The 12,105-nt window shown below is 39.8% G+C and overlaps 1 protein-coding gene and 1 non-coding gene across 3 annotated transcripts in view; both read right to left on the minus strand.

Moving 5' to 3' along the window:
• EPS15 (epidermal growth factor receptor pathway substrate 15) overlaps positions 1 to 12,105 on the minus strand; it is a 151,763-nt gene that overhangs the window by 9,495 nt on the left and 130,163 nt on the right. For both annotated transcript variants that reach the window (XM_075555863.1, XM_075555865.1), the window contains exons 22-23: positions 2,008 to 2,084; positions 493 to 655 (exon numbers count right to left, since the gene is read on the minus strand). In XM_075555863.1, the coding sequence (XP_075411978.1) occupies positions 493 to 655; positions 2,008 to 2,084 (240 nt within the window). The remainder of the gene's footprint in view (positions 1 to 492; positions 656 to 2,007; positions 2,085 to 12,105) is intronic.
• Positions 8,882 to 8,988, minus strand: LOC142438230 (U6 spliceosomal RNA). Its single transcript, XR_012782652.1, has one exon. It is a non-coding gene; the product is annotated as a U6 spliceosomal RNA (small nuclear RNA).

Consider the following 12,105-nt stretch of genomic DNA (forward strand, 5'->3'; position numbering starts at 1 on the left):
ATTTTAAACTATCAAATTACTGGATCTCTGAAATCAGTCACACATCATCACAACTTAGGATGTAGGCAGGGCTTTAGACCAGGCAAGAAGGAGGGAACTTTGAATCAATCTTCTCTTATAGGAATGAATGAAAACACTAAAGTATAAGAAACTTGCAAAATGTTTTTCAAACGATAATCAATGAGCTTTGAAAAAGGAAGAGATTCTATCTATACTTTCCTTCTTCCAATTATTGCCTCTCATAAAATGATTCAAGAAGAACAAAAATAACCCTTGCCAGAGAGGCAGCTCATGAGTTGCACCCATGAGCCTATGCCTATAATCCTGTACTGAGCGCAGAACAGAAACTAGCAATGGGCTTCTGGCATGTTTTTGACTCATTTGTTTAAGACTCTTTACGTAAGATTTAAACATAACAAGCAAGGACCACGCAGAACTTTCTGAAGAAGAAAAGGCACCAAATTGATTTAGGAAAAGTACTAGCTCTCATACCAGGTGGTGGAGGGCAAGGTCTTGTGGGAGTCCCAGTCTTGGGCGGCAGTGCTGGGGGCACATCTTCAGCTTTGACTGATGTTTCCTCAAATACATTTTTTGTAGTGACCACATTATTGACAGAACTCGATGTGGCAGAACTAAATGGATCCTCATTGTTGACCTTTGTTTGAAGAAAAATGTTTACACGTAGTTATATATAAGATATCAAGCAGATTGTGCGTGGCCATGTCGTGTATGTAAGAATGATGCTAAGTACTATACAGCTTTACTTATTTCAATTTTGAGCAACCAAACATTTTAATCTTTGAATTGAAGTAAACAATCACTACTTATTAAGAGTAAGAGATTATATAAAAATAAGCCAACTTTAAAGGTCTGTCAAGTTTCAGGCAATGTTAAAACAAAACCACCTGAAGCTCATTTTAAAGGTCATGTATGTCTACACTCCAATCAATATCGGATCTGAATCGCAATCCACAAGAAAAAAATTTTACTGATCTCACACTTCCCAATGTACTTCTATGCAGGCAAGATTTAATGCTGTCAGAGAAAATGGCATTGTTAAAACTATAAGGATAATTTGAAAAGTAACTTTTAAAGCAAATTAATCTGTAGAATGTGGTCTAATGTACAGTAATGAATGATATACTTTTCCACAATGACTCAGACTTAATGATTTTAAATCTATTTACAACAGGGTTTCTCAACAGTGGCACTATTAATGTTCTGTACCATTTTGGGGGAAGGCTGCTGCTGTCCTGTACATTGTCCGATGTTTACCAGCGCCCCTGACCTCTACCCTTGACATGTGACTAGAACTTTCCACCCTGTATGATTACCAAAAATGTCTCCAGTCATTGCCAAATGTTCTCTGAAGGGAAAAATCAACTCTCGTTGAAATCCACTGATACAGATAATTTGACATATATTCTAATCCTCCTTGGACCAATATCAACCCTTGAGCTGCGCTGGAAAAAAGAGGCAGACTTAAGAGCTGGACTGTGTGTACTCATTATCTTAATACTGACACTGAGGGGTTCAGTACACAAAACCAGGTAACCAGGGCAGAGTGGACAGAATGAGTGTCCACATTTTATAGCTATTGATACAATCAGTTATGTGGGAATACTAATATAATTCAATTGGGAGGAACATGTTAAAATACTTAAAAATTATTATTAATTGGGAGCTAATATATATATCATATAATTCCATAATTCAATTACATCAGGCAGAATTGTACAATTGCTACCACAATCAGTGTAGAATACTTTTAATATGAAAAACACTAAATTATTATGCAAACCTGTCAGAAAACAATTAGATATCACCTATACTATCACTAGAGACTTTTCATATGTAGTAAGATCTACTTTAACTATCTAATTTTATCTGAAATCAAAATTGGCTGTGGCTTATTGAAATAGGTTGCTTTTATGTAACTGATCAAAGGGATTGCTTGTTTGCTGGAAACACAGTATGATTTTCTTCCCATTAATCACTGCAGGTTACCTTTGACAGTGTGCTGAAGTCAGCAAATCCATCTCCAAATGATTCATTTCCAAAAACAGAAGCAAAGGGGTCTGTAGCTAAAATGGATAAAAGAAAGTCAATGTAGGAGGGCAGAAATGCATCAGATTACATGATCTTTTTGGTGGTTGTTGTTGTTAACATTCAGACAGATGGTCTACTTAATCACAAATATTACTTCCTGAATTTATGAGTAAAGTTCACAAATAACAGAAAGCACACTGATAATCCCAAAAGATGTATTCCTCTGTATAAATCAACTGATGAACGATGCAAGATCAAACACACGCAAACTAATTCTAGGTAGTGGTTACAGCACTGGAATACCAGTCAAATAGTATAGCTCCTTATGAATTTTATTATTTCTGATAAAGACATTAATAAGTTAAGAGAAAAAGGCAAGACACCATTAATTTCACATCTCACACTGATGCTCCTAGGCCCATTACAAATGCTACCTCACTCGTAAAGTGTAGAGTAATCTAGGATGTCTGATTATTAAAACGAGAAGTGATTTCTTCTTTGTTTGTGGCACTGACTTATTCTAGTGTGTGCTATGGCTATCTGTCCTTGGCACATCACCTTGGAAACAGGGAATAAGGCTTATTCCATGGAAGAATGAGCACTCAAGAAACTTCTGCTGACGCCATACCAAAACTAAAAACTTGTCTTGACAAGCTCACAGTCCAGGCGTCCTCAAACTGCGACCCATAGGCCAAATGCGGCCCACTGAGGACACTGATCCGGCCCGCTGGTTGTTTTTGCCCCACCCATTTTGTTTCTTCACTTCAAAATAAGATATGTGCAGTGCACATAGGAATTTGTTCATAGTTTTTTTTTAAACTATAGTCCGGCCCTCCAATGGGTCTGAGGGACGGTGAGCTGGCCCTCTGTTTAAAAAGTTTGAGGACCCGTGTTTAATAAGAAACAAATAAACAAACAACAAAACAGCCTGGTAAGAGCTATTACAGAGGTATGAAAACATTGGAGTTTGGGAGTCAAGAAAAATATCTAAGATGACATTCCATTTTTTCAGATGGGAAACGAACGGGGTTTGGGAGGCTACTGCAGTAGCTCAAGTAATAGATAACAGGGGCTCAAGTTAGGGTGAAAGAAATGGACAGACTAATGATACACTTGAAGGCAAAGTGTTTTCAGAAGGGAAGAAAAATTAAGTACGACTTCTTGGCTTTTTGATTGAGAAGAGATTGTGGAATAGACTAAAGAAAACATTCGCAAGAGGAAAGGCAAGAGCTCTTATGTTAGACAGGGTAAGTTTGAGAGGCTGACTGTATGAGTGAAGAGAGATGTTACGGCAACTTGATATAAGTCTATAGGGAAGAAGTCAAATTGGAAAGTGGGGTGGCTCTCTTTAGCGTATGAGGAGGTTGCCAAAAAGAAACGGGATTGCAATGGGCAGAGCGAAGTTTTCGCAGTATACATTTTTTCTGCTAGGCGAGCATGGAGCAACTCGCTGAGTTAGTGCACCCAGTGGCGTTGCCTGGGAAAGTTCTCTCTGATCACAGTGAACGTTTTCATCAAAGCAGTTTATTTGAACTTCGTTTTTTGTGATGGCTGATTTAAGAGAACAGTGTGTGGTTGTGAAACTCTGTTTTCTGTTCAGGAAAAATGCTGTGGAGACTGTTGTGATGTTGAACACAATTTACAAAGACAGCACTATGGATAAAACTAAAGTGTATGAGTGGTTTTCTCTTTTCAAAAAGGTAAAATGTCGATTGATGACAAACCTTGTTCTGTATGTCCCTCAACTTCCCAAACAGACAAAAATCAATCTACCTTATGATCTAGCAATCCCTCTACTGAGCATATACCCAGAAGAGGTAAGAAAGAAACCACGGCCAGTCGTCTGTGCCCCAATGTTTATTGTGGCACAATTCACAATCACAAAGAGTTGGAAACAGCCTAAATTTCCATTGATAGACGAGTGAATTAATAAACTCTGGCACACACACAATGAAGTACTATGCAGCACGAAAAAGCACAGATGATCACATGAAACACATCATGTCATAGAAAGAGTTGAAGAAAATTATGTTAAGTGAGGTCAGCCAATCACAAAAGGGTAAGTATAACATGAGTCCCCTGAGGCTAGTATAATCAGCATAGTAGGTATACAACAGTGGTTCTCAACCTTCCTAATGGTGCAACCCTTGAATACAGTTCCTCATGTTGCGGTGACTCCCCAACCATAATATTCTCGTTGCTACTTCAAAACTGTAATTTTGCTACAGTTATGAATTTTGACCCCTGTGAAAGGGTTGTTCGACCCTCAAAGGAGTCACAACCCACAGATTGAGAACCACTGGTACACTGGTACAGAAGAAAAGATACTTACCTCACAACATATGGGTGGAGGCACGACAAAACCCAAGAAGGTACAAGTGAATCTAACATAAATGAAGGGAAAGGGGGTAAGGAGGAGGGAGAAAAGGGGGGTGAGAAACTGAGATGATGGCAGGGGGAAGAGTATTGGTTGTGTCTCCACAGAAATGGAGTGTACATACAGTCCCAGCCACGGCACACCAAACCAGGAAGGCAACGTAACCATGTGGAAGATTGCACGAAAAGATTGGGCTACAGGGCTGGCCCCAACCAGAGCCAATCTGACCCCCCGCCCTAGAAGTATACATGACAGAGAACAACATTTAACCTTCAGGTGGGGGAAAGGAGCCGACTTACCATGCCCACATGGAAGCAAACCAAGAAGGAAAAAGAGAAAGGGACAGTCGGCCTAGACTCCGTACTGGCATGCCAAAGCCATGGGATGAGGTCCCTGCTCGGAGCTGCTAAGGCACAGAGAGGACTGTAGGGCTGACAATAACTCAAGACATGTTGTCCCCTACCTGGAGTGTATGTCGACAGATGACAATCAATAGTGGGGACACAGGGCGGGAGATAATGTGGCCTGAATTCCAGGCAGAGGGGCAAACAAAGAAGAGAGCATAACAGATCAGCAATTGGAGGAAAGTCAATCCACAAAGCCCCTAAAGAGCCCCCAAAATAGATTTCGAGCTAGGAGGGGCAGCCCCCAGAACTCCCCCAGGATCACGGGAGAGAGTCATAAAGGTCAGTGGACAGACCTGGAACTATGTATGGGCATTTTTTTCACTCTCTTTTCAACCTGCTGTTTTCTTATTGTTTGGACTAAGGCATTGCTGGTTTGCCTACTTACATAAGACAGATAAAGGAAGCAAGCTTGGGGAGAAGCAACAGAGCCAATGGCTCCAGAGGGTTTTGGGGGAAGAAGGTGAAGGGAAGAGTGTGGTGAACAAACAACACCATAGACAGGGGAACAACCAGAGAATTAAAACCAATATCTAGGACAGTGATTCTTAACCTTCCTAATGCCACAACACCTTAATACAGTTCCTTATGTTGTGGTGACCCCAACCATAAAATTATTTTCATTGCTACTTTGAAACTATAATTTTGCTACTCTTGTTTCATAACTTATGAATCAGGCAACCCCTGTGAAAGGGTTCTCAACCCCCAAAGGGGTCATGACCCACAGGTTGAGAACTACTGATCTAGGAGGATGCAGAGATACTGTGGTTATTAGAATAATACCAATCTAGCTGAGAGGAAGTACTAGGAAGTGCAAGAAGGAGGAACATGATGGTGGGACAGGAGGAGGCAAAAGGAAACAAAGCTCTAGGAAGCAAAGCTACAGATAGAGGTATTAATAGGTGTGTACTTATGTAAATACATTAATCCATAAAAATAGAGTTATTGGTCTATGTACATATCATACTGTGACTCCTAAAAGGCAATACACTGAGACTGCAGATGAGCTTCGGTCCTCAGCTCATACCTTCCCTCAATATAAGAACACTTTGTTCTAACAAAATGACATTTTGTGATGCTCAACATCCCCCCGCCCCCAACACAATCGCTGTAGATAGAATGGGTGCATAAGCAGGTGTGGTAAAGACAGCAGATGGTACCTGGCTATTAAAAGATATAGCGTCTGGGGTCTTAAAGGCTTAAAGTTAAACAAGTGGCCAGCTAACAGTGAAGCAACAAGCCCACATGGAAGAAGCACACCAGCAAGTGCGATCATGAGGTGTCATCAGGACCGGGTAACAGGCACCAAAAGATTCATAATAAACAACAAACAAACAAAAATGTGTTGGTGAGAAAGAGGAGACCCAAAGCCTACCTGGAGTGGAGACCCAAAGCCTATCTGTGAACAATGGAACATCCCCCCATCAGAGGGGTCTCAGGGAGGGTATGAGTCAATCAGGGTGCAGTAGAGCACCGATAGATCATGCGATGTATCTCTGATCCCTTGAGGCCTCCTCACCTACCACTATCATGACCCCAGTGCTGTTTCTCACTCTGGACTGGACGGGAGTGTGTACATAAGTATAAGCAAGAGATAAAGCTGACGACACACGAAACCCAGGAATGGAAATGGGAATAGTGATAGCAAAAGGGTAGGAGGAAAGGGGAGAGAGGTGCAGATGAAGGGGTACGATCACAATGCATGCCACATAACCACACCCACCCCCCCTCCAGGGGGAAGAACAGAAACCAGAGGGAAAGTGGGACGGCAGTCAGTGTAAGATATGAAAATAATAGCAATCTATAAACTATCAAGGGGTCACGAGGGTGAGGGGGAAGGAAAAAAAGGAGCTGATGTCAAGGGCTCAATAGAAAGTAAATGTCTAGAAAAGAACAATGGCAATATATGTTCTAGTATGTCAAATACAATTGAAGTATGGATTGTAACAAAAGTTGAAAGAGCCTCCAATAAAATGATCTTAAAAAAAAAAAAGACCAAAAAATGAGGAGCTGATACTAAGGGCTTAAGTGGAGAGCAAATACTTTGAAGATGAGGGCAACAAATGTACAAATGTGCTTAACACAATTGACGTATGTATGGATTGTGCTAAGAGTTGTAGGAGTCCCCAATAAAATTTTTTTTAAAAAGACCCCAAACTCCTGCAACAACAGACCTGATCACACAGCCATCTCAGAGCACCAGTTTTTAGCAAAAAACAGCATGCTTCTCTTGTTTCACACATCTGACTCACCTGACCTGTGTGACTTCTTTCTGTTTCCATGAACAAAAAGGGACAAGAAAGAACATCAATTTGATGATACAGAAGAGGTGAAGAAAAAAACGAGGGAGGTCCTGTTAGTCATCCAAACAGATGAGTTTAAAAAAATGTTTCCAAGAATGGAATTGCAGACTTGACAAACGTGTAACGAAGAGTACTTTGAGGGTGATAAGCTTGTTTTATAAAAAAATTTAAATACATAGCTGGCGGGGGTGGGTGGGTGAGGAGGGCCTCCGGTTTTTTGGGGGGTATCCCCTCCTACAGATAGTATTTAAATCCATTTCACTCAATAAAATAAAATTTAAGGAATCACTTGACTAGCTCTCAAAATACTCATTATCTATAAGAGAAATGATGGATTCCTGAGGGCAAAGTCTTGCCAAAGTAGATGAATCTGCAGGATGAAATGAAGGGGTCTATCACAGATGTGCATTAGGTACTGAGTTCTACAGCTTAACTATATAAATGCTATAAAGTAAAGATGCCACGTTTCAAGCTAAGCTGTGTCTGCACCATGGCATTTTCAGCTACCTCATATGCACGGGAAAAGTGAACAATGGAAAACTGAAGAAGAATTGAGGTAGTTTAATTATGGGGTTGGTTAAAGATATTGAATATTCCATAGACTGCTAGTATAAACAGCAATTCTGTCTTAGAAGTATTACAGTCGGAATGCCCCATAGCAACAAGGATGATAAGACTTTGTCTCAAGTACTTTGGGAACATTATCAGGAAGGACTAAGCCCTAAAGAAGGACATCTTCCTTGGTAGAGGGCCAGTGAAAAGAGGAATACTCAACAGTGGCTGAAACAATGGGCTCAAATATGGCAATAATTGTGAGGATGGTGCAAGACCAGGCAGGGTTTCACTCTGTTGTGCATAGCATCTCTGAGTCCGAACCAGCTCGGTGGTACCTACATCAAGGGCACTGGGTGGATGCTCTCCTTCACATTAAACTATCTTAGAACAATGTGTCAAATGATTCATTTAAATATGTAAAATGTACCTTTACTTTACCTCTGAAAATGAATCTATCAAGTAAATCAACCAAAGCAGGGCAGAAAGATACAGTATTATTGTTTGCTTTGTTACCAAGACAGTCAAGAAGTTGAGGAAGTAGTAAAAAGGGTAGAGAGTTTCTAAAGCTCAATCCTTTAGGGATGTACCAGTGACTATGAAGAAGTTTAGAAGCCCAGTGTTAAAAATCAATCCTATAACTTAGCTATATAAGATGGTCTTTTATTTTTTTTATTCTATTGGGGGCTCTTACAGCTCTTATCACAATCCATACATATATCCACTGTGCCAATCATGTCTGTATATATGTTGCCATAATCTTTTCAAAACATTTTCTTTCTACTTGAGCTCTTATCAGCTCATTTTTTCCCTCTTTCCAACCCCCTCCTTCCACCATGAACCCTTGATAATTTATAATTTTTTTTTATGTCTTACACCAACCACTGTCTCTCTCCCTTCACCCACTTTCTGTTGTCTGTCCCCCTGGGAGGGGGCCGGTCATACCTCAATCATTGTGATCAGTACCCCCTTACTCGCCCCTACCCGCTTCCCCTCCTAGTATTGCTACTCCCATTATTCGTCCTGAGTTTATCTGTCCTGGATTCCCTGTTGTGAACTCTTATCTGTACCAGTGTATATGCTCTGGTCTAACCAGTTTGTAAGGTAGAACTGGGGTCATGATGGGGTGGTGGGGGGAAGAAGCTTTAAAGAACCGAGGAAAGTTTTGTGTTTCCTTGGTGCTATACTGCACCCTGAAAAATATGGACTGCTTCACAAATGTGCATGTGATCCTGGCACAGAAGCCATGCTAATCTTCTCTGTAGAGTTCCAATTTTAATCTATGTGCTGCTGAAGCAAGCACAAGATAATCTTTTCTTGATTCAAAGGGGCTCAGAAAGGGCACCAGTTTTTTCCATTAATTTCCCCCACCGCCCATCCCCCGCTGCCCCAATGTATATGTCTACCAGAGTTACACAGCCTGGGGCCTTCCCTTCTTCCTTTTCCTAGTGTTCCTTATGTGTTAACAAGTGACGTCCCTCCGGAGCAGGGCTCAGATGCTCTCCTGAATGGCAGAAGGCTGACAAGGTAAAAGGAGTTGGGCTCGTTTTGCTTGCGGGACTGAAGAATGCTTTTACTCTATCCTTGTTCCACGGTCTTTATAAGAAGTCAAATCAGGGCAGGTTTAACTAAAATACTGTAAGGTATATGTTGTGAGAGAAATAATAAACATGACATTTCTTCATGAGGGGCATTTAGCTGACTAGAGTTTTCCCCACACTTTGCCATCAGAATAAATGACCTATTCAGCACTGATCCAAATAGAGGAATGAGTCCTTGGTGAATGATCAGTTATTGCTACCGAAGCTGAGGAATGCAGAAGTTTCTCGGTGATCAAGGCTGCTATGGAGCAGACAGATGCCTGTCCAGAAGCTGGAAGGACTCTCAGTGAGAACCTGTTCAGATCACATGGGAGAGACACCTGCTGGGGAGTTCCAGAAACACATGAAGGGATCTCAATATGTGGCGTTCCTCTTCTTGAAACACACAGAGCAATGGGCCAAGGGCCAGCAGAATCATGCTTCAAATGCAAATGTGACCTTATTAGCACACCCACTCACCCACAAGAATAAAGTACTAAAAGCAATGTGCACTTTGGAAAATGACTTAAAAACATGATAAAATAAAATAAATGATCAATTATCTTATTATTAGAAATAGCATAGTATTTTAGCTTACTTCCTCAAAAGTATTTTTTCCTGCCATTTTCTCTTACATATCTGAGATCAATATAATGCCTTTTTGTGAATATGCAAATCATAGAATTACATTTAAGGTACAGCAACTTTTCCTCTCACTCTGAATTGCTAGCACTTCCCATTAAAAAACCCAAACCAAACTCACTGCCATCAAGTCAACACTGACTCATAGTGACCCTCTAGGACCAGACAGAACTTCCCCTGTGGGTTTCTGGGACTGGGAGTAGAGAGCCCTGTCTTTCTCCCAGGGGAGGCTGATGGTTTTGAACTGCGGACCTGCGTTTTGCAACCCGACTTCTACCCACACCACCGCCAGAGCTCCTTTGAGCACATCTCAATAGCTGGCAGCTATTTGTTTATTGCCTATCTTTCCCAGACAAGCCCTATAAAGATAGGCACTTCGTTCTCTTCACTACTGTAGTATCAAGGTCTACACCAAAGCTAGGAAAAACAGGAGACACTCGTCCTTGTGGAAAATATGGAGGAGAAAAAGGGGAGCAGAGGGAGACAAGAACCCTTATAAGGAGTTCTCTAAACAGATACCATAATATTTCTCTCTTATTTACCCTAAAATATTTAAAAAAAACAAATGAGTTTATTGAAAATGGTAACATTTAAGCTATCAAGAAAAAATTAGAATGTTGGAAAACTTGTATTGGTTACTATAAGCTTATCAGATTAGCAGTACTTATATAGATTCTTCTAACGAAATGAAGATCAATATGAAAAAAATAATTAAAAGACCCCGTACAGTAAAATATAAGAATACATGGAAAATTTGCATAGCTCAGTGAATAATATTTTAATGATTAAGGCACGATGTTATAAAATCATCCATAGGTAAAAGCAGACAGACTCATTTTAATGTAAAATAGGAAAAATCTGTTAATAAGGTTTCATATTCCCTATTATAACTAATTTTGAAGACATGCAAACTTGTTGAAAATTTTCAGTTTGGAGGGAAGTATCTATAATTTTCTGAAAAGATTAAAATACTATTCTCCCCTTCCTAACTACCTGTCTGTATGAAGCTAAAAATTTATTTTCATTTCATAGATTGCTTCAACAAAAGCAACATAGCACAATAGATTGACTACATAAGTAGATATGAAGATCCAGCTGTCTGGAACTTTGTATAGACAAAGATACTCCTTTCTCTTTTTTTGGGGTGTGTGTGTGTGTGTAAAAATGTTTAAATAATATTCTCACTAAAATTTTTTGTTTGGAAGTTATTTTTCTTTAAACATTATTTATGTTAATATTGAGAATACTATTGTTTTTAAATGAAATGTTTCTTAACATCTCTCAGTTTTCATTTCTAATGTAATAAATAATGCTAGACATAACCTATGTAACAAAAGCTCTTTGGAGCTGTCTATAATTTTTATGAAAGAATAAGGAACTTGATACAAAAAGTTGTACTAGATGATCTCTAAGTTCAATGCTTGTGGTTGTTCAAGTAATAACTTCTTTCCTAATTATTCTGTTGTTGCTGAAACAAGAGCTTGGTAAAGTTCAAGTCTGGAGTTGTCTCCCCCACCTCTAACCAGTCATTTCTACTGCAAGTTTCTTGTGAAAACGCTTTCATCTTTTTACTCAGTATTTTTCATGTTATTGTTTCCCCTACAGTCCTTGTTATTTTGTCCTTCAAATTTTGCTTTCCTAGAGTATATTAAATTTGTCATTTGCTTAACAGATAAGTAGGGAGGCAGGTTAATACAGAAGATCAATGGACATGGATTAAGAGGGAAATTGATATATGGCCGGGGTCCATTTTCTAATCTATTATATTAGGGAGATAACACTTCTCAACTCTTATGTGAAATCTGAATATATAAAACTAGTAAGTGGGACTTTTATTTCAGTTCAAATTTATAACATTTATTTAACACATCAAAGTGGGTGATTCCACCACTTTTGGGGGCTGCTGAATGATCCAGGGGGGCTGCAAAAGCAGCTATTTATACTTTATCCTGGACTCTGGGCTATAGCAGCAGTGAAGCGATTGAAAGACAGATTAGGTCAATCTGCTGCACGAAACTTCTTTAGAGCATTAAAGAGCAAGGATGTTACTTTGAGGACGGCGGTGTGCTTCACCCAAGCCATGGTATTTCTCCATTTCATCATATGCATGTGAAACTTGGACACTGAATAAGGAAAACAGAAGAATAGATGCATTTGAATGTGGTGCTGGAGAATATTGGAAGTAACATGGGACTGCT

This window comes from Tenrec ecaudatus, chromosome 1 (genome assembly GCF_050624435.1).
Source record: "Tenrec ecaudatus isolate mTenEca1 chromosome 1, mTenEca1.hap1, whole genome shotgun sequence".
Classification (NCBI taxonomy): domain Eukaryota; kingdom Metazoa; phylum Chordata; class Mammalia; order Afrosoricida; family Tenrecidae; genus Tenrec; species Tenrec ecaudatus.